Source organism: Corvus moneduloides, chromosome 6 (genome assembly GCF_009650955.1).
Source record: "Corvus moneduloides isolate bCorMon1 chromosome 6, bCorMon1.pri, whole genome shotgun sequence".
NCBI classification, from domain to species: domain Eukaryota; kingdom Metazoa; phylum Chordata; class Aves; order Passeriformes; family Corvidae; genus Corvus; species Corvus moneduloides.
The window spans coordinates 38,429,092-38,451,531 of NC_045481.1; the positions used below are offsets into that span (position 1 = coordinate 38,429,092).

Below are 22,440 nucleotides of genomic sequence, written 5' to 3' on the forward strand. Positions count from 1 at the left end.
ACTCAGTATCATATGTAGAATAATACTAAATCAGAGAAAAATGAACTCTTAATCACTGTCATTTGCTTAATGTTTTCTCTCCCTGTTTCAGGAACCATTTCTTCAAACCACTCTTCTTTTTGTTTTGCTTTGTCTGGCTTCCCACATCACACCAAACCATCCACTGGCAGAACACGCTTCTATCCATGTGTGTGACTGTGCTTAGTGATAGTTTTAAAGCAATACACGAGAAAGAAAACTTCAGACGCCAAAGATTATTTGCAGATTCTTTTATCTTTGCCACCAAACTGTACTCCCTCGTGTGAAGCAGCAGCATGGGCGCAGCCCCCATCTTGCAGGCTGGAGCCATGCTCCATTGGCTGAGGATAACGGGAGGAGAGGGCTCGAAAGCCCCATGCCCTCCTGGTCACTCAGCTTGTGACTAGGATCGATTGTCCAGCTGGTGAGGGGTCTGGAGCGCATGTCCTGTAACGAGCGGCTGAGGGAGATGGGGATGTTTAGCCTGGAGAAAAGGAGGCTCAGGGGTGACCTCTCTCTACAGCTTCCTGACAGGAGGTTATAGCCAGCTGGGAGTCCGTGCCTTCTCCCAGGTAACAACTGGCAAGATGAGGGGACATAGTCTCAAGCTGCACCAGGGGAGGTTCAGGTTGGACATTAGGAGCAATTTCTTCACAGGAAGGGTGGTTAGACACTGCAATGGACTGACGAGGGAGGTGGTGGAATCATCGTCCATGGAGTTAAAACTGGATGTGGCATTTAGTGCCATGGTCTAGCTGACATGGAGGTGTTTACTTTAGACTCACTGATCTCATAGATCTTTCCCAACCTAATTGATTCTATTTGATTCTGTGAACGCCCGCAAGCCTGCAGAGAGGGCAGAGCTCGGAGAACTGGCTCCTCATCTTGGCCAAACAAACACTGCTTCCACGTTTGACTTGCGGCTGAGTCAATCCGTCTCCCTTCGCTGCATTCCCGGCAGTTCGCACTGGACATTGGAAGAGGCCAGTATGTTACCGCAGGTGAAGCACTTCACCTGCCATGCCAGGCAGCGTTTTTGGCTGGCGGGGTGTCTCGGTGAAGGCTGCGCGGAGCCCTGGCTTCGCTGGAAGGCGCCGGCTCCGAGCCCCCCGCAGCATCACCGCGAGCCCCGCGAGCCGCGCGCCCCCCGCCAACATGGCGCCCCTGACCCCCGCGCTTCCTCTTCCGGCCGGGTTGCCATGGCGCTGCCCCCCGGCCCAGCCTCCCCCCGCCCGCCGGTGTGTGTTTACATCGGGCAGGAGGAGCCGGAGCCCCAGCGCCGGGGGAGACGGGCACGCAGCTGCCGGCCGCCCGCCCTCCCTCCATCCCCTCCGGGCGGTGCTCCGGGAGACGCGGCATGAAGGTGATGCTGGCGGCTGTCCCCCGGGCGGGGGGTTCGGCTGGGCCGCGGCGGCTCCCGGCGGCTGCGGGGGGGGCGGGGGCCGGGGGCCGGGCCCGGGCCCCGGCGGTCACCGGTGGCGGGAGGTGGTGGTGGCCGTGCGCGCTCGTAACGAAGTACACAACTTCCAGAAGTTTCCAACTTCGCGGGGGATGCGGTGTCGCTTCTTGGGTCCGTCTCCCAAGAAAGAATCCCCCCTTCTCTCCATTAAAACCCGCATCGTTTCCTGTGGCACTGAGACGGGAGGGGAGTAGCGTGGGAGCCGGGGGAGGCTGCCTGCGCCCGCTGCCCTTCTAGGCTGGTGTGTCCCCAGAGAAATCGCCCTCTTTCCCCGGGCATCTTCTCTCACCCACAGCATCTCGTGGGCGGTTTCCCTCCCCGCTGCCGTGCGGTTCGTGCCTTGGTGTGCGGCCGGGGCTGCTCCGGCGCTCACCTGTGCTGCTGCTGCTCTCGCAGGCCCTTCCCTAAGCCTGCGTGAGATCGTCGCCTTTCGCCGTAGTTTGCTGTGGAAAACTATTAGGATAGAGAGTGACTAACCTGAGCCGGCTGTTGGTGTGGATGCCGAGGCCGGCTGGACTATAGAAGTAGTAATATATAGCATTCAGATGCAAGGCTGTGTCTTCAGTTGTGTTGGTTAGGAGTCAGCAGTGCTGTGGTATTGCTTTTTCTTCACTTTATGTTGTCATATCTCTTTAATTTTCACGTCTATGACTTCTGAAGGGGTTTTCTGTCATTAATCAGTCTGAAACTTGAGACACAGCAGGCATTCCCTGTCTCCTGAATTTGTGTAGCAGTAAAAAAAATATGGATTAGCTAGGTTGTAAACTCTTTGAGGCAGAAACTGTATAGGTCTGTACCAGTCCCGATGGAGAAATTTGGCTCAGGCCTTCCTGCAAGCCTCTGAGTCAAGTAAGTGTGTGTTAGAAGTTCATCAGCTTGTGCAGGTGTTGGGTCTGGGAAGTGCATGTATGGCAGTCACCGAGGTTAACAACAATTGTCTTGGGCACCAGGGGCTCTTAACCATGAATGTCTGCACAGCTGGCAGATGAAAGCAAAGGGACAGTTTCAGAGTACATGCAACAAATATATGTAAAAACATCCTCTCCTTCTGTGCAGTGTTATACTTTGTTGTGCATTTGTACAAAGCCTGATAGTAAAAAGTGTATTTTTTTCTTTCTCTCTGAATGTTTGTTCATTCCAGCAGTGTGGGATAATAAAAAGTATGTATTGAGAACGTTGTTGATGAACAGCGCTATGGCTTTGGGTGATTTGTTGACTTAAACTGTAAAACAAAAACCTCAGAGTGCTGTCTGAACAGTACATCCCGCTTGAGGTTAAGACTGAAAAAATTTCCTTCAGTTTCTGTTTTATTGCATGCAGAGTAAACAGCTGCTTATTCTTGCTAAGCGCACTACTTCTGCTGAATTCCTTTTTTGCCCCACAAGAGTGGGGAAAGCTCATGACTATTTAAGATGAGCTCATTCAAAATACAGCATGATGTGAGTGGAATCATGTTCTGACTGCAAGGAAAATGTGTCTGTTTGGGGGGAAAGTTGTTTGTTTGTTTTTAAGCAATCATTTTTCAAGTATAAGTACTGTGTAGAGCTTTTCAGTTTAAAAGGGTTCATGTTTTTTCTCTGAGAGGGTAATTTCTTTCAGTGCACATTTCTTTCCATGTGTGCCACCTTTTGCTGTGGCAGTTGCTTCAAGTTTCTTCTAGGTAAGATCATTGCAGATGCATGATTTAAAGTCTTAAGCTGGGGGTGGGGATAATTACCTTTTCATTTAACAAATGGAATGCATTGAAATGTGTAGTATTTTCACCCCTTTAAAAGGGTAAGGAAAGGAGAAGTGAAAAGGAGGAAGAGGTGTCTGTGTGATGTGAGTTGGATCTGAATCCCTTTTAGGGGCCTGCCTATGAGTAGTTCAGTGTGACTTTAAAACAAATAAGTTTAAGTTTTTGATCATTGCAGGGAATACATCAGAACTAAGCTTTTCAAAAGTCATTATGTCTATTTCTCCCCTAATTATATCTTGGGAAATACATTTGAGTTTGTGTGGTTTTAGCAGCACTGGCTTTCATGCTGAGCTCGTTGATGCTGGTTAGCATGTTGCTGAGAAGGCAGAGCAGTCCAAACAAAACAGGTTAATGTAGTATGTATCGAAATGGTCTGCCTACTTAGGGAAGGGAAGAAGCAGGCAAAGATCAGTAAGTGGTAACATCAGGAGAGTTCTGCAGTAGAAGTGATCCTTTCAGGATCTGTTACTAATGTCTGATCATTGCTGAGGAAACTGAAGCTTGGTGTAGTTTATTTTTAACACAATCACGCAATAAGTATCCTGTTGAAAAGGTAGAGTGAAGTAAAGTAGTATGGTAAAGCAATGCTTTAAAATTTGGTGTTGAAGCTGCACTGGATTTAAGATAGTATTTCTGTGTACTTTATTCGTGTTCTCATGTATTTTGAGCTGTGTCCATGCTGAAGGTTGGTATCTCGGGGCCCTTCCAGGCTATGTAAAATACAAAACTGGTTAAAGTCCCTTTTCATGCTTTTTAGGACAGGAGTAAGAGGCAAACAGCTCAGACTGTGTCCGGAAGTGGACCTTTTCTGTATGTAGTAAAAAGTGATACCTTTTGAGTATGTCAATAAAACTTGCTTTCCTTCAAGGGCAGATCATCCTGATGGCAAAGAAATACAGCTTTCCAGGCTGCGTTCGGAGCCTGGGTAACGTGTCTGTCATGTGGGGAGGATGGTTCCATTTATTAGGGCAGTGAGGAGATAACCAAATCCCTGCCTGTCTGTCACAGTCAGCTGCTAATTACTGTCCCACAATATATTATCTTTCCATTATTAATCTCTTGTGGCTGAATGCTGGATTTCTCAGGTCTTAGGCAGCACTGGAGAAGGTTCTTGTGTCCTTGCTAACAGAACTTCTTCATGCTGTATTTTCAATGGGTGAATGAATTGAGGCATTAGGATAGTTCCTGGTATGGTTCTGCTGTGGTGACTCTTCTAACACTGCTCCTGTCACTGGTCTAACCTAAATCCAAAATCAGAGAAATTAAGGGCATTGAGAGTGGCAGGTCATACTGAAGTTCTTATTTGTGAAAGCAAGTTCACGATGTGATTTCAGTTAAGTAGCTGGTCCCCTCTTTATTGAAATGATTCTTCCAAGTAGAATGAGAGCTTGTGGTGCTTTGGCATGTGCTCACAGTTAAGTTATATAATCTGGGATACAACAAGTGTCATAAATGTGACATTTTACTTTGAGAAACTTAAAGCTATATTTAAGAGAAAGAATGTGAATTTACTGCCTATAGTTCTCTTTTTCTGACTGCCTGTGATAGTGAGTGTTGACAGATGAATTTTAGAGATCAAAATAAGGCAAGATATTTTAAAGATGCAGTGTCAAAATTTATGGAAAGCTCAAGTAAATATTTTTCTTGCTTGTGTTTACAGACAACTCTGTTCCTTAAGGATGTCATGGATTGTCCTGTCAAAATGATGTATATGTAACCTCTTTTTTACATGTGTCCAATCCTTTTTAGTAGGGCTCTTGATAGTTGAAATGAAAAGTACTTGGGAAAGGAACAGTGTATAAAAATAAGAGACAAGAGGCATTGCTTTCTGTGGAGTATATAGTAATATTTTGTTTTCCTAGCATGTAGTCCTAAATGTGGTCTAGGAATCAGGAGGAGCATGAATGTAAGTGATAGAGTAAAAGGGAACATGGAGTACATATTCTGTAGATTATTTCGATTTAAATATTTGCCTGTGATTGGTCACATCTGTTTTTCTTTATTGTTGACCTGCCTTACAAACTTTGTAGTGGTTTTCTTTTCCACCATTTCAGCTGAATTTCAGAGAGATGGGAAGGGGTTACATACCTTCAAAGTTCTGGGCAAGGTATATTCTTACATAGATGAGGGCAAATAGTAGAGCTCTTAAGTTTCTTCAGAGGAAATGTTCTAATGGAACTTAGTGGGCATCACAGAAGTGGCTTGTGCTGGTGTTAGCAAATCTTACGGTCTTAATGCATCTGCAGAGCTGCTCAAGGTCCAGTGCAATTCTTGAGCTTTCATTCATTCCAAAAACATTTTGGAGGGAGAACCTGTGCACCTCACAGATCTTCAAAAGTAAAAGGCAGTAGTTACCAAAAACTATTGCTTCCCAAATGAATTCTTACTTGTGTCTTCACAGTGATTGAGTGTTTTTTCTATCTGATGGCTGTTTGGTTGCTGAGTGTAGTTACTCTGGTTGGAATCTTGTATGCAGCAAGTTGTGATCTTTCTTACTACTTCTTGGAGTGAGTTTGGGAGAAAATGAGGTCTCTATGGAGCCTGAAATAAAAGGGGTGTTACTGCTGGCAGTGCTTATGGCAGTCAATTTTGATGTGCAGGCTAGGTGTGAAATTGGAGGGCTTAACAGTACCAGAAGATGTAGCTTTTCTTCTGTAGAGTCAGTAAATATTTTATCTGAAATGTTTCTTTTTTAAAACACTACAATAAGTGCATAGAATGACAAGCAACACTGGTCTTAAAGAGCTCTGATGTGAGTTCAAAACTCATTTGTAAGGAAGGAAATATGTAACTATCTAGCTATCAACAAAAATAATTTAAAAGTTGTGTGATAAATACATCATACTGCAGTCTCCTAGCTAATTCCCAAATGCAGAAAATGCATTTTGAAATTCCTAATGAAATAAGGACACAGGAATAAATTCTGTCCTGAATAAAATATCTCATGTTTATCCTCAATTTCTAGCATCTAAAATTACTTTTCAGGGTTTCGAAACAACTTTTCAACTTCAAATGGATTTGCAGCTTTTTTTTTTTTTTTTGGTCTTATTTTTGAACAGGAAATTAATATTTTGTCAAGATGACTTGTGTTTCAAACTCTTGCAGTGATGTCTCTTGTGACTCTTTTGGGGGAGAATGCTCATATTTTTCAAGCTGTATATATGCTTATATATTTTGAATTCAAGTCTTATTGTAAAAATTCCAATGTTCTAGCTGTAAAAGCCCTTGAAAATTACTTAAATTTCAGCTTATTAAAGCTAAAACAGTAGCGCACTAAAACAGTAGTGGACTTTTAAGGAAATAAATGCATGGAAATCAGGTCATGTGAAACCAAAATTATAGAAAACTTCTTAATGCATCTTTCCATACGTATATAGATATATATTTTTGTTGTTGTTATTGTGACCCTGTTGAGGGTAGTGAAAAGGCTATTACATTATAAGTCTCTAGCACGGCTGAGAAAATCTTAATGACCTCTGTCATATGTGCCTATATTATTAGGCAAAGGACTTCCAGTTTTTCAGACAAATTTCTCACGCTGTCTGCAGCTTTCTAGAGTGATACTTCCACATCTTGTTAGGAAAATGGAGAATATTCTTTCTGCGGAGTGCATTATTTCATTTCTTTAGTCAGAGTAAAACTGGCATTAATCATTAAATCCATTTGTCAAGGACCAGGCTGGAAAAACACATTTCTACATAACTACACTTAGCAAACATACTTGTTTGCTAAGTGTAGTTATGTAGAAAGTGCAGTGAAACTTCAGGTCATCAAGTCTTATTATTGCTTACCTTTGGTTCACCAGCTCAATTTTCTGAGTGTTTTGGGTTTTTTTTACTTACTCCCTGCCGGAAATCTCTGACAGACAGATAATTGGCAGGATTTAGGAAGGCTTCTTCCCATTGAAGTTATCTAAATCAGTGACAGGCAGTTATGAGTTAATTGATGTTTTGAGATTTCGTTATTGATATTTAATTGCTCTCAGATTGGTTTGCTGTGATGCAAGGTCATGCTTTGGTCCTGCATCATTCTGTGTTTCAGAAGAGTCTGTAGGTGTTTCTGTCAGAACTGTTTTGTCTATGTATAAGCCTGCCCCTAACACTTTGCCTTCATGTACCTTCTGTTTCCCGAACAAATGCTATTCAGCATGGTCAGTTTTTGAAGATAAACCGTGTTGTGGAGAAGGCATACACTTCCCTGTGGAGGTAGTAGTTCAAAGGAGAATTGATAGCAAACTGTTCAGCCCCTTTCAGGGTTAACGTCACACTGCTGCTGGCATCCTTTTGATAATTGCACTGGTTAACCTGCTTGGAGTGAGGAGTGTTCTCTCTGGGCCAGGTCAGTACATGATCAAATGAAATGTGGTTTGCTTGGTTTGGTTTTTGAAAGCCACTCTTACATTCTTTCTGTGCTAACATTGATTTAGGAAGTAAAATTCAGATGGAAAATAAATGGTCGATCAAGACAAAATTCAATACAATAATTAATTCAAAATCCAGAACTGTCTGATCTACCACTGAGCAGGCTGTATTGGCTGTTTGTTGTACAAATGGTATTATCTACCCCATACAAAACATGGACATAAAAAGTGTAAACCAAACAGTTTACTGGCTTTCTGAATGGAGAATAGACCGTGGTGTCATTAGTACTCTTGAAAATTTATTTGTGTCACATAAACCCTAATTTGGATTACTGACAATACAAAGTTGTTTTATTGCTGTAAAAATAGGATTTGACTGTTCTGCTGAGAACAATAGAACTTAATCTTGACTTGGCATTTGCAACATTAAATCTTGCTCTCATTGCCTCTCTCCACTAGTCCTGTTGTCAGGACAAAATTAAGTGTTGTTAAAATTGTAGCCTCCCTAATGTGTTTGTCCAAATTCAGAAAAGAGCAAGTAATCTAAGCAACTTTTCTATTCTTTGTTACAGCGTACTTTGTGAACAAAGTGCTACAATTTTACACTACTGTCATCCTCAGCGTTTCTATTTCTGCGCTTTCCTTCAGTGTTCCGGGGGATTTATAACTGCAACTCAAATTCCCCTTGGGCTGAAACCTGGCACGGAAGCTCTCATTACAAGTGAACTTTGTTTTGCAAAATTAAAAGCAAAGCATCCATCAAGAGGCTTTCTTAAACATAGAGGAAAGCAAAAAAAACATGTTTATGGTTGCAGATCAATTTTATTCCCTCTGCAGGAAAAATCCAACTGACTTTGGAAGTCCTGAAGGTGTCGGTGTGTAATCAATAATGATGGCAGATTCTGTGGAATGTTCCTATTGCATTTAGAAAACTTTAAATTAAAGTCTTAATTCCTTAACATGCTGAAAATTCATTGCTGAAGTAACAGCTGCGGCTGCAAACTGCCTAACAAAGGTACAGTGATATACTTGTTTCCAGTGTCTGAGCAACAGAGAATATGGAGGTGGTTGGGTAGTTATGGGCTTCAGCTGAAGTACCTGTAGGTCCTCAGCTGCCTGGAAAAGGGTGTCACCATGTGGAACTACCTACCCAGTGGTTGGTTGTTTAATTTTTATTTTTCTTTGAACAATAGCCCCTTTTTTTTCTGTAGGAATCAAGACCTTATGTAATTTTGTAAAAAGCAGAAAGGGCATTGTGAGCCACAAGCCATTTTCAGATATGGAAGATGGAACCATTTAATTTGTTTAAACATAAAATATCAAAGATAAGTTCTGAGAAACTTTGTAACAGTGACAAAGATAGAGGAGAGATCCCAGATTAACAGTGTCATTAACGATGTCATTTTAGGAAAGCCTGGTGAAGGTCAGCTTCATCGTTACTGGATCTGACAAGCCCTTTGGCATCTGCAAACATTCAGCCCAGTCATGATATGTATCATCTCTCACCCATTTAGAGAAACTGAAGTTGGGGTGAAAAGAGCTGGGGTTTTGTTTTGTGGTGCTAGGAAGGGGCAAAGTATGCAAACATGCTGGAAACTGTGGGGTTTATTCTTTTGAATGTGAAATAAGTATTCTTTAAATCTGATACAAAAATAGCCAATGCTTTCACTTTGATAGCACTTAACAAACTTGTCTTGCCTTTGGGGATTACTTTGCTTCTTTCTTCACACAGACCCACTGAGTCTTGTCATTCTTCAGGGGTGCATCTAATCTTTATGATTATTAGTTGACATATATTTGATACTGTATAAAAAAGATGTTGGACCTGTGCTGGGAAGCCTACAAGTGAAATCACAGATGTGGAGGTGTGAAGCCTGGACTGCCACTTATTTTCCTCTGCTTAATTGCTTTATTGGAATTCTGCCGACATCGAATACCAGGTCTGAAAGTCACTGTTAGACAGGACAGAGGACATGTGATTTATGCTGGCAGTTGAGGATTTGCATAGAAAGAAGCAAGTTTGACCTTCTGGGCTCTTAAGGAGAGGCTTTAGGAGGAATGAGGCAGTTTCTTGCAGTGGAAGAAGTGAGATTCTAGGCTCAAGTCCAGAATGTAAATGAATAATGTCAGAAAGGAGAAACTGGAGTAAAGTGTTTAGAAGCAAGAATGGAAACATGAAGGTTTAGATCAGGAAATAGATACCATTTTCACTTGAAAATGCACAGGGAAAGTAGTAGCTAAAGCTGCAGATTTTAGAATTATTTCTAAAGTATAGTCTCAGAACTGAGACAGTAAACTGCTGCTGAATCTGCCATGACTATGAGCTTTAGATTCCTCCAGCTTCTGTTCTGAAAGGGGAAAAAGATTACTAATAAGTTTGAGTATAATGGAGAAGAGTAATTACATGGTGTATTTCCTTCTGCTTTTGCTTATGGGAGGGCATTTAAAAAATTTTTTTGTCTTTTCTGAGTTGAGTAGGAATGGCAAGAAGGAACAGAATTGTAAGATACGTGGTTCTCAGAAGAAAATTTGAAGTTATTTGCCCCAAACTCATTCAATTTGATTATTAATGTTTCACAGGATGTATTTTTTTTTTTTTTTAATTTTTGATTGCCCTCCCTCATTATTGCCCTTCTTGGACTTTGTTTTGGAGTCTTGTATTTTGCTACTCATTAGCAAAATGAATTTGTGACTCGGTGAACACTCAATCGACAGACTTCAGTCTAAGATTATATACCATAGTTAATGTAATGTTAAGTACTAATGTAGAGTCTGAAAGGCCTAAAAGTAGTGGTGGTGCAGGTAGGACTTTTTGGTTGCTTCGAGATGGCCTGTAGGGACTGTTTAGAAAGATGAGCCACATTGGGGCATTTGCAGTGACAGTCTCATGTTGATATTGACTTGCAAGCAAAATGAACTGACACTGATCACTTGGTGTTGGGATTGACTCCTTTACTCTGTGGGTATTTTGAGTACTTATTAATCTGCTGAGACCAAGATAGTATGGCTCTTTTTGTGATGAACCATGCTGATATCATTTGTTACTACAAATGTGGTGATAAACAGAGCTCTTGGTTTCAGTGTCATAAACATAACACTGTACCTTGTGGAAAATGCTGACTCTGACTGATAGGAACTTGCTTTCTGTCATGCATGGATTTACCACAGCACTTGTAAAATATACAGTCTTTAAATATACTGAAAATCTGAGCATATCACTGAAGTTCTGGTCAGAATTATTTGCAAGGTATTGTATCCTGTGGAAGAGCATGAGGTATACTCTGAAATGCTTGTATGCCATTTGTCACACTTGTTTAGTTCAGTACTGGCAGTCCTCTCTAGCCATAAATACATAGCCTTCTATGAAACACATTATAAAGCCACAAACACGAATTTGCCAGGCCACAGCAGTCCATAGTATTTGGGTTAAACTGCATTGTAAGGTCAGTAGTCATGCAGTGTGATCAGAACAGGGGATTGTATGTTTCTCAGGCAGTTTCTGTGAGAATTCATGTAGGGTTTTTCTCTTGGTCTTTATCATTTGCTGAGTTCCTGCAAAGCTTTTCAGCTTCCTTAAGAGTTCATTGAAACTGTTGGGAGGGACAGAGTGAGGTGCCTTTAAATCTCACGTCTTTAACTTCGTTGCCTCTGCTTGAGTTTACTTGTTCTTGTTCAGCTTGGAGATTGTGTTAAGATATGACATAGAAAAGTTGCCACTAAGTTTTAATAGTGCTCATAGTCAGAAACTCATCAAGTGCTGAAAGGAATTGTATGAAGTGCTTGCTTGCTGAGGGCAGGGACTGTCTTTGGAGAGCCAAGACGTTTTTCTTAGTTATTTGTTCCTCGGCTCTGCACCATAACCTTACTTTCTGTAATAATACCTGTTTAAGCTTGTGCTTCTCCAGTGTTTCTAGCGAGGAACAGAACCTCATTCCCAATTTAAGAGGCTATACAAAACCTAAATAATTGAAAGAATGTTGTACAGCTAATATCTACTAATGTTTCTGAACTGTTGATACATCTTCCTGCAGCCTAGATGTTCCTAAGGGACTGTCAAAGCAGAAGCAATCTGGGTACATTCCTTCTGCCACAGCTGCAGCTCCAGAGGATTTTTATAGAACCTGCAAGCCAATAGCTTACAGTTCTGTGCATCCCATTCCCCTACTTGTCTGTCAAAGGTCCTTAAGAATGAAAAAAGAAAATGTAACTGATGCCTCATTCTTGAAATGATAGTGTAAAAAGAAAGCTTGAGACAAAGTTGTTGGACTCAACATAATTGTAGGCCTTCTTAGAAGATGATTTCCTAAATTTTTTGCTTGTAGTAGATGACTGTGCTGCAAAAACTGTAGGTATGTTAAATATTGATTACCAAGCTTGCAGCAGGCCCAGTGAATTGAACTCGGCAGACGTAACTAAAAAAGCAATGGACATGCTAACATACACAAAAAAGCTATTGTAAGGAGAATTTGTAATCGTGTTAATAACACCTGTCAGTGTTTGAGCCTTTAGTATTACTTCTAGATATGCATATGAGAACCTAGAATTTCATCTACTATTAACTGTTTTACATTTTAATTAGTGAATCTCAGTACCAAACTATGCACACTTACTCACTGGCCTCAGTGTAGACAGACATGCTGAAGTCTGATAAACTCTGATGTTTACCAGACTACTTTTAGAAGCTCCCTGTATCATAGGTGAATATATATAGTGGTAAGATGTCAGTGAGATAAGAACTGGAGTTATTCTGTAGAAAACATTTCTAACTTCATTTTAGGAACTAGGAAATCTCAAGATTTCAAGGTTTCTTGCAAAAAAATTCTTGAAAAACTTAAAATTGGTCATTACTTGACATGTCCATGCTTCAGTTTAGACTTTTCCTTTTTAACATCAAATTGAGAAAAAAATTGTAAATAGGATTTTTTGGGGAAGAATTCTCAAAACCACACAAGAAATGTATACCAAATACAGTTAAAATATGCTGTGTTATGATTAAGTGTTTCTGAGTAGCGGAAAAAAAAATTCCTCAGAAATTCTGGTCATTTCTGTTAGATATTCAGAATGTTCTGTAGGAGTAGTAGTCTTGGATTGAGTATTCTTCTTCTGTAGTATTCCAGTAGCAAGTGTTAAAAGTTTTGAATTGGAGGGAAATAGGTGATGGCAAACAGTGTCTCAGCCATGAACTTCGTGGTGTTCTGTAATGGGCCCTGTTTTTCTCACAGTTGGATTTGTTAATACTAGCTTAGGTACAAGGCTGACCTTCATCTAAGATAAATCTTTGTTTTGGAGTAAGTGTTGTCAGTGATAACCACCATACCGGAGTGTTGTATTGCTAGTGAACACCAAGCAGTGAGTAGTTCATGCATGAGGAAGGAAAAAACCATAGTGCCACCACTCACTTTTGATAACATTTTGCATCCTCTCTGTGTTTATGTAGATGACAACAACTGTAACCCAAAGGAGCATCGCTTATCATGGGCTGTTGTTGGGAGGAGCTACTAAGCAGGTTTGTCTTGTAGGAAATTGAGAATACTGACTATTTTGAAGAAGGAAAGATAATGCTTTTCTTGCTGGCCTTTCCATAGTCTCTGGAAGTTGGATTGTCTCCTTGGGCAGCATATAGTTGGCATGTGCAGATGGCTTTTACTTATTTAAAAAAATTAAAATAATGTTGGTGTTGTAAACCAGAAAGTACAGGCATAGGATTCACATTCAAGACCCCTTCTAGTTTAGGAGTTCCATAGCTGTGATTCAGAATGTTTCCAAGGCAAATATTTGTGCCTCATGTCCTACATGTCTAAATGTTTTATATGAAAAATAAATGTTCTAATCTGGTATACTGCTGTAGCCTCATCTTCCCTTTGTGTTTTCTCTCTGTGGCACTGATGGGTAGGAAAGAAGTGTAAATTCTTATATTGCCTGTGGTTGATGTAGAAACTTATTCAAGTATATACTTTATATTCAATTTGTTGGTCTTATACAGAATTGTTTACATGTTTTTAAGATCTGGATCACATTATTTAGTTGAATTGAGGAGATGGTTAAGTCTTGATGTTGATTACTGACTCCTGGGTTTAATGTTTTGGTTTTTTTTAATTGGACTAAGGCAACTTACTACTTCCCCATCTGTACCTTGTGGTAAATACTTTTTTTCCCTTTCTGTGATAGTTACTACAGGGCATGACAATGTTTGAACTGTTCACTGACCAAAGCTGGGCGGTGTTGATACCAGGTGTTTTTAAGTGAGGAGAAAGAAGTAAATATCTTAGGTAAAACTTGCATAGTCATGGATGGCAGAAATCCGCATCATGGTCCTGGCACTGTCACAGTAGACCTGTACACTTCACCTGGGTGGTCTCTTTATTCCTGCTATAAAACATCTGAAAAGCTTTGTGGTAGTTTTTGTTTTCATGTCCATTTTGTTGATAAAAAGGGGAATGAATGGAAATGTGAGCTACTTGTACAAAGGATGGAAGTGTGTTACTCTTCATAATGTGCAAACCGAGGAAAGGGAGGAAGTAGCCAATGCTGTTGGGGGTAACCTCGCAGTCACATTTGGAAAGAATGAAAATGAATGCTGCAGCTTTAGGGCTATGAACCCCTTTTCTTCCTGAGTTCAAATAATAACATTTTGCAAGCTGTTGATGTACCAGCTGTATTTCTGTAACATTCCAGCTGCGTATGTTAATACACATTTTCAGATAGTTCAGACTACAAACCCAGTCATGTTTTCAAAGTGCAAAAAAAAGCTTCATTTCCTAATGACTGCTAAGTCATTTCACTCTTTTGTTGTTTCACTCTTCACTGTACTAACATTGTAAAGAAAATCGGTTAGGTTTTTTTTTAAGGAGTCCTCTAGCTATGCCTAGTGTTTACTCTGCTGTTACTTAAAAAAAAAGGTAAGTTGGGGGGAAGCAGATGGTGGGGTTTTTTCCTATGATAGTTTGAAACTGAAAAAGCAACTACATTTTTATAGCTCCACATGTCATGAAAATATTGTGTGTGTAAAGTGAGTTCAGCTGCAAATCTTTTAACTCTGTTTGTGTCCTTCCAGCAGTAACATTGCAGGCTCTTTACAGGATCATGAAGGCTGGAACATGGAAATGCAAAACCTGGGAGGGCAGTCCAGTAGTTTTTCAGGAATGGTTAGTTCAGCATATTACACTTGGACACACAAATGGATGTATTTGGCTTGTAGGGGAAAACTCTCTGGTCAATGGACCTGCATAGGTTATAAGATTGTAAACCAGTTTGCTTTGTTTTCTTTTGAAAAAAAGTGGCATTTCAGAATCAGTCTTGATAAGACAAAGATAAGTGTTTTTCCCTGAAAATTCCAGTTGATGGTGAATCTGTTGCTACCATTGATAAATAGACATTTTAATTTATTATTGCATTATGTGTTTTGGAAATAATAATTTAGAAATTGTGCTTTACTGTTCATTTTCTGGTTTTCAGTCAATTAAGACCCTTGTAACTTTGTATGCCATCTTGAAAAGTCCTCTTTTTTTTTTTTTTTTTTTTCACTTTCCCCTTTCTGTATTTTAACTACAGACAAATCTCCTAGCAGCTTTCTTTCTCATCAGCTAAAGTGAGCTCCTTGTGTCCTTAGTGTCTGGCATATTCTCTAGTCCTCTACCCATTTTTGTGGTTCCTGTCTGAGCTTTCTCCAATTTATCCCCTCTTGCTGTTCTGTTCTGCAGGGCCCTAGCTTAGAAACACAGATGGTGGATGATGAAACTGAGACTACAAGTGAAGAATTGCCTCCTCATCTGCGGGAAGAGCCTCCCGAAGGTACAGTGCTGGCAGTCAATATAAACTCTTCGCAATAAATTGAGGAAAATGTTCTGGCCAAGAAGTCTGATTTATCTGTCTGATTTGAACCTATATCTGCCTGTTTTCTGAGAGGGATAAAGCTTTGTCAGAGCTGACAGTTTAGCCAACCTCCCAGCCAGAGGCTAGTGAGCCCCTAAGCCTTCTTTTGCATTCAAAAGAAGGCTTTACCCACTGAGGTGCAGACACAGTTCTGCATGCTCTTTAACAATATGGCTTCTGATTAAAATTGTCTTGCTTGATCATCCTGTCTGCAGGCTTAGGAAGAAAATACTTCCTCTACTGTCTTGTTTGTGATGTTCTGAGTCTTCGTTAGGGGAGACTTCCTAAGTAGTCATTTCTTGTCTCTTTACCTCTCTCTGCAGCATCCTGCTATGGAAATTGTCCCCAGCAGAGACTTGTCAAAGTTAGGTATTCTAGTGATTTTGTTTCTTTTCTCTGTCTCTCTTGGAAGCCAGTTTAGCCATCTGAGGAGAAGGCAATGAGATGCTCTCTGTCAGCAGGAGGCCCAAAAATGCCAATTTTAATTAAAAACCTTGTTTGCAATGACATGCCCTGGATTTATACAAGGAACAGATCTTTTCCCGCTGTGCAAAAGTCGCAGACATTGTACATACGCAACAAAATAGGTGTTGCTTTCTTTTGAATAGAAGCTGCTAACATTGCTGCAAGTGATGATCCATCCTGAGCTTTGTCTTCAGTTCAGTGGCTTTTAAGACACAATCACTCATAATCACTGTGGATGGCTTAAACAAGCCAGAGAGTGCTGAGATTCTTAGCAACTTACTGTTAAAATACCATGACACGTCTCTGGGAAACATTAAATGTGCTTTATATTTTTCCTTTAAGAGAACAAGATGCTGATACAGCGTTTATACTGACAGCCATTCTTAAAGGGAATATGAACCAAGTGGATGGTTTTAGGAAGTTGCTACTCCCCTCGTTTCTTGTTGAGCATTCTGTTAAAGTTTTCGTATTAAGTTGTAATTTCTTCTGCCATTTCATATACTTTGTGTTGACAATTACAGTATATGGAGGTAAGTGAAAGGTAGGTTTCTTTTGCAACTCTTATGAAACCAGAAGGAAATAAATGTGGAGGATGTTGTGATTATTCTATATATTCATGGAGGATATAATATTAATATTCCCTCCCCCTCCTTTCTTTGTAAGTAATGCCAAGTCAGCATGTAATGACAGTTTGTTGTTGAAATAAGAATTCTGGTCACTAGCCTAAGATGATGATTACATGAATCTGGAGACTATATCCTGGAATGTAAAACCTATCTTGTCTCATCAGTTTATCAGGAGTAGGCTTAGATTTTGGACCATGGCCTTGACTTGTGTAATCAGAAGGGTTTTTTTCTATGTGGCTCAGTATTTTTGCAAACTAACTTTTTTAATTGAATGTAAGTGCTTTTGCCTGCAACCCTGCTGGTTTGAATGACAGTGAAATACCAGTGTTAATATTCTACTTCTGTGACTTACTGGATGGTCTGGGGGAAGTATGTGGTCTGGATATACCCACTTTGCTGGTGTGAGGAAAAAGAACTCTAGCAGTTGAGCTGATTTGGTTAAGCAGTGATACAGTAGATAAAGTCTGAGCTCAGTATGTACCTTTTGAATTTACAATGATGTCAGGAGTAGCAAAATAGGAGGGATGCTGAGAGCACAACTGAAACTAGAGTCTGCTTGGGAGAAGAAGTGGAAAAATTTGTCCCAAATGAGAGCAATCCAGCTTATGCTGAATTTATAGCTGACTTTGGGTATTGGTGGAGTTGAGTAATAGAACTGTTGCTTAGAAGCTCATGTCTACTAACATAGACCAACCAGAATTACTATAAAGAACATGTAGTTGCAGGAATGATTGCAAATACCTCATGAAAGAAAAAGAACTCTGAAGTTCTTTGTCAAATACCGTTCAGAGTACTATCTTATCTTTGCTGCTCTTGAGATTTCTGGTTTCTTCTGATAGCACTTCCCTAGTTAAATCAAATGCTTTGCAATACGTAACAATATTGTTGTGACTGCTGCACTCCTGTTTCCTGGGATCTCTGAGTTGGAGACCATGTCTGCTTGCCTTCTGGTAATGAGTGCATAAGGGATGGAAGGCTCTCCAGAGTCTCTCTGTTTAGCACAATTCATTATTTCACCAGACTGCATCATAATAACTTCATTTCTTATCTTGCACAGCATATCTACTGCCCTTCTAAAAGGAGGGGAATTGGAAGCACTATTCTATTGTAAATATTGCAGTAAAATAACAGTTCATGGCTTGTCATATTTCTAAACAGTGTGCTGCACCATGGCCTTCTACAAATAACGGGATGATTTTACATGTCCATCATGTGCATAACTAAATGGAGTAGGTGTACGTGTGGGTAACAACTGGTATGGAATAACAAACGTTGGTCCCAGGCACAGTGTGGCAGCCTGGCGGCATTTGAGGCAAGAGAAATACCAAATGAGAGATAGCCAAGACGGAGGCTGGTATCTGTGTGTAACCTGAATCTCTTTATTTTATCTGCCGTTAAATTTAACTTTTTTTTATATTTAACTAGGTCAACAGAGCAAATGAGTTAGAAGTACAGCTCCTGCCGGATACCGTGCGTGGTATTAGATACCACAAAGGGCGTTTTGCTGTGTGCGGAGGATGCGCGCTTAGGGCAGCGCTGCTGCGCGGAGCCCGCCGCGGGGAGCGGCAGCGGGGCCGGGGAGCCGCGCGGGGGCGCTGCAGGCCCGGCCATGCCGCGGCCGGCCCGAGCCCGCATTCCCGGCGGCGCTCGCGCGCGTCCCAGCCCGCCGGAGGAAGTGCTCAAACCTGTTAGCGCCGCTCCCGTGAGCTGCTTTGCGATATGGTAGGGGAAGCCTTCCACGCTCTGCCTCAGGAAGGCTGTTTATGCCCTAACGATACTTTACCTTTTGACATCGTGATCCATCTGCCAAATTCACTTTTTTTTTAATTCCCCTTTCGTCTTTAGTATCTCTACGATCCTTTTAACATACGTTTTTTTTTTTCCTCCAGTCATTTGAAAGGCAGGCACGGGGGAACAATAGCAATTAGCATCTGGAGTGCTGGTGCACTTAGCACTTCACAGAGCGGGCTGTGTAGGGCAGGTTTCCCATCACCAACCAGCGAAGAGCTGTGAGCTCTGCAGAGGAGTGCACTGCTCTAAATTGTATGAACTCCTTCCTTCTTTGCAAGAAATTTAACATGGCTGGTCTGTGTTGCCACATGTCTGAGCTACTTTAATGTAGATTCTGTGTCATCTTGAATGTTAAATGGAAATGTGATTGCAGTGAGAGAACTAGATTTAGTTACTCAAGTACAGCAACACCTTGCTGTACCTGTTGCTTCTTTATTCTCCAGAGTTCTGTTGCTGATCATTTAATACAGTGCAATGTTAATTGATATGATCACTTCGCTTTTCTGTCCTTTTCCATTGAATTAATCAAGGAAAGCGTTAGCAATGAACACTGCTGGTGACTAAATCTTCTGTGACATTCTCCGTTATGAAATGTCAGCACCTCCTTTGTCGGATGACTCAGATCTGATCTCTTCTATTGGATGAATCAGTAAACCTTATCTTGCTTGATAATTAAGGGACTGGTGCAACTTTCCTATGAGGAAAGGCTGAGAAAGCTAGGACTCTCCTGCCTGGAGAAGAGAAGGACTGGGCAATCTTAATGTGTGTAGGTGTTAGAGGGGAGTGTGTAAAGAAGTTGGGTCCAGACTCTTTTCAGTAGTGCTTGGTAACAGGACAGGAGGCAATGACAAAAATGGAAACACAATTAAACGTAAGGGAATGGTTTTTTCCCACTGTGAGGGTGATCAGACACTTGAATGGGTTTCTCAGAGAGTTTGTGGAGTCTCCTACCATGGAGACATTCAGAAGTCATCTGGACATAGGAATCCTAGAGTCGTTTGGGTTGGAAAGGACCTTTAAAGGTCATCTAGTCCAACTTCCTTTGATGGGCTGGGACATGAGCAGGACATCTTCAACTAGACCAGGCTGATCAGAGACCCATCCAGCCTGACTTGGAATGTTTCCAGAGGTGGAGCATCGATCACTTCTCTGGGCAACCTGTTAGACTATCTCACCACTCACACTGTAAAAACATTCTTCCTTATATGTAGTCTGAACATGGTCCTCAGTGACCTGTTCTAAGTGACCCTGCTTCAGTAGGGAGGTTGGACCAGATGATCTCCAGAGGTCCCTCTCAACCTCAACCATCATGTGATTCTTTACTTCATATGTACTATCTCTGTGTATTTAAAGTCTCTTTCTGAAGTTTCTGCATATATTCCCCATTTATTACACTAATTTTTGTGGGAAAAGTAGCTTTGCTCTGCCAAACTGCTGAAAACTATGCATTTCAGGAGTGTCTACTTTGTCGATACTGGGGCATTGCTGTAGTTTGTTTTGGCCTTACATTGCTAGGTAGTACTGTGTATATTAAAGCTCATTTCGAGGTGGTATGGTCTGGTTGCAAAGCTATGCCACTGGTTAACAGTGGTAGTCCCTCTTGGAATTTACAAACCAGTGTTTTCTTCCATGGCCTTTAAGCACTAAGCGTGAAGGTTTTATCATCCAACTACTATGATCAGTTTGCAATAAGCCTGAGTATTGTGTCTGTACCGTTTGCTACCTCTTCTGTAGTTTTCAGACCTAGCAGAGATGTTCCTTCTTTGTTGCAGACAGATTGGGCCTTGTGGAGTAAAGTTTTATTAAAAGCAATGGGTCTTAGCAGCTCTGCAGCATATAACAGATCTTGGGAAATTTACTTTCCAAATAACTGTGGTGTTCTTAATTCAAATTGTTTTACACTTGCTGTGGGTAAAGAATACACAGAGATAGTTATTGTAAATCAGATGATTTGCAGGAGTTTAGAACATAGTATCTTGTGTGAGCCTTATAATCTTCCTCCATGGAGGCATGTAGCCTTTTCTGCTGTTTTATATCTCCTGCAGGATAAAACTATATTGCGTGCTTCTGTAGGAAGCTTTAGGACTCCTTATCCACAGTTTGAGAATCTCCAGTCCAAAGAATATGGGAGTTTTGTAGATTGCTCATTCAGGATTGAGTTTTGATATAAGCATTTTACCTAGATGTATTATCTGTACAGATCTAATGAAATGAAGTACAGTTGTATTTCAGTTGAGGTACTACCATCCATTTGAAATGTCTGAAATTAATTAGACTGTTAACTTCATGTTGGTGTATTCTCTTATAAGAACATGACAATTTATTGAAACCAGCAGATGCCAGAAGAACATGCCTTTTCAGGCATCTCATCTATGATGAGACCTTCAGTTGAAGTTCATGATATAGGTATTTAATGTTAAAAAGGTATATGCCTATAAACAGTTTTGATGAATGGGTGGCACTTTTCCTATTTTATTGTTGAGCCAAATGTCTGCTGCAACAATTGCCATACCAAGATTTAAATGATGCAAACTTTCTCTGCACTGTTTTGCATCTTCTTATTACAAGTAATGTTTAGTATGTTTGTCTCCAAACTGCCTATATCCAAATAACCTCAAAGAAATGACCTTGGAAAATGCAGTTAATAGCAGTTCAATTTCCTTTCAGTATCAAGCTTTCTGCTAGATTCTGTTGCCTTTTCTGGTGTTACATCACTTAAGGAAGTTGCCTGTGGCACTTAGTGTTGTCTGCGACATTCTTAGGTAAGTACGTGTGTATGTAGTCTACCAGACCAGTATCTTGAGGTTCTGTGAAGCTGGCAGTGCAAAGCTGTGGTATCTGCTAAGCTCTCCTCTATTTTCCTGACTCAAATCACTCTCTTCAGTGTGCTACCTCATCAGATCCTACAGTTAAATCCTTCTACAGGGGACCTCTTTAAATGATGTGCTTTTTTTGTCTAATGGCCCGTTAGATGTTTTCAGCCTGGATTGACCTCTGCAGTTCTGTGGTCATGTAACCAAAGCAAAAGACTGGGAAAAGGGAAAACTATAATCTCAGCAGTGTGGCCTGGCAGCCAGGAGGTCCAGCCATGTCCTGGAGTGCATCAGGGACAGCATCACCAGCCAGGCAAAGGAGGGGATTGTCCCGCTCTGCTCTGGCACAACTCAAGTCCTGGGTGCAGTTTTGGGCACCACAATGTAAGAAAGACATTAAACTATTAGAGAGCATCCAAAGGAGGGCTGTGAGGATGGTGAAGGGCCTGGAGGGGAAGCCATATGAGGAGTGGCTGAGGTCACTTGGTCTGTTCAGGCTGGAGAAGAGGAGACTGAAGGGAGACCTTATTGCAGTCTGCAACTTCCTTGTGAGGGGAAGAGGAGGGGCAGGCACTGAGTAAGGGGAGGTTTGCGTTGGGTATTAGGAAAAGATGCTTCACCCAGAGGGTGGTTGGGCACTGGAACAGGCTCGCCAGGGAAGTGGTCACAGCACCAAGCCTGAGAGAGTTCAAGAAGGGTCTGAACAGTACTCTCAGGCACACGGTGTGAGTCTTGGGGTTGTCGTGTGCAGGGCCAGGAGACGGACTTTGATGATCCTTTGGGTCCCTTCCAACTCAGGACATTCTGTGATTCCTAGCTCTACTGTTGACTTATTCTGTGGCTCTAGTCAAGTAGTTTGGCCTTCCTTGAACCATAGTATTATTTGTGTATGAAACAGAAATTGCTGTTCTTATTTAGAAATGAGGAGGGTGAAAAAGTAAACTGTAGGTTTTTGGGCTTTTCGAGGTGGAAGATACTTGAAAATTGAAACAGAAATGGTGATCATAATGTATAAATAATACAAAACTTTGCCTGATACATAACTTGTCCATTTTTTCCTTTTATTCTTTTTTGTCTTTTTGAGTCCTCAGAAAGGTGATTGGACTTGTCAGATAACCTTAAATAGAAAGGCAGGTTTCTTAAAAGTCAGAAAAAGAAATTAGCAGTGAGCTGTCTGTTCTTTGGAACTGGGACTTTATGTACCTGGCATGTCCTCTCATCTATAAAAACATTTCCTGAGCTACTTCTGTAAATGCCCTGGGGCTGAAGAGCAACATTTCAGTATCATCTGTCTCTAA

General features: G+C 41.1%; 1 protein-coding gene across 4 annotated transcripts in view; it reads left to right on the forward strand.

The window, feature by feature from the left end:
• The first annotated feature begins 898 nt into the window (after positions 1–898).
• The window catches only part of LOC116445060 (transmembrane protein 263-like), a 207,795-nt gene continuing 186,253 nt past the window's right edge, over positions 899–22,440 (forward strand). The window contains exons 1-3 of one of the 4 annotated variants that reach the window (XM_032111106.1): positions 1,302–1,381; positions 14,630–14,720; positions 15,276–15,366. In XM_032111106.1, the coding sequence (XP_031966997.1) occupies positions 14,673–14,720; positions 15,276–15,366 (139 nt within the window). In that variant the 5' untranslated portion in view covers positions 1,302–1,381; positions 14,630–14,672. Of the gene's footprint in view, positions 1,020–1,082; positions 1,382–14,629; positions 14,721–15,275; positions 15,367–22,440 lie in introns of those variants that run through there. The other 3 variants (XM_032111108.1, XM_032111109.1, XM_032111105.1) reach the window with 3 other exon arrangements.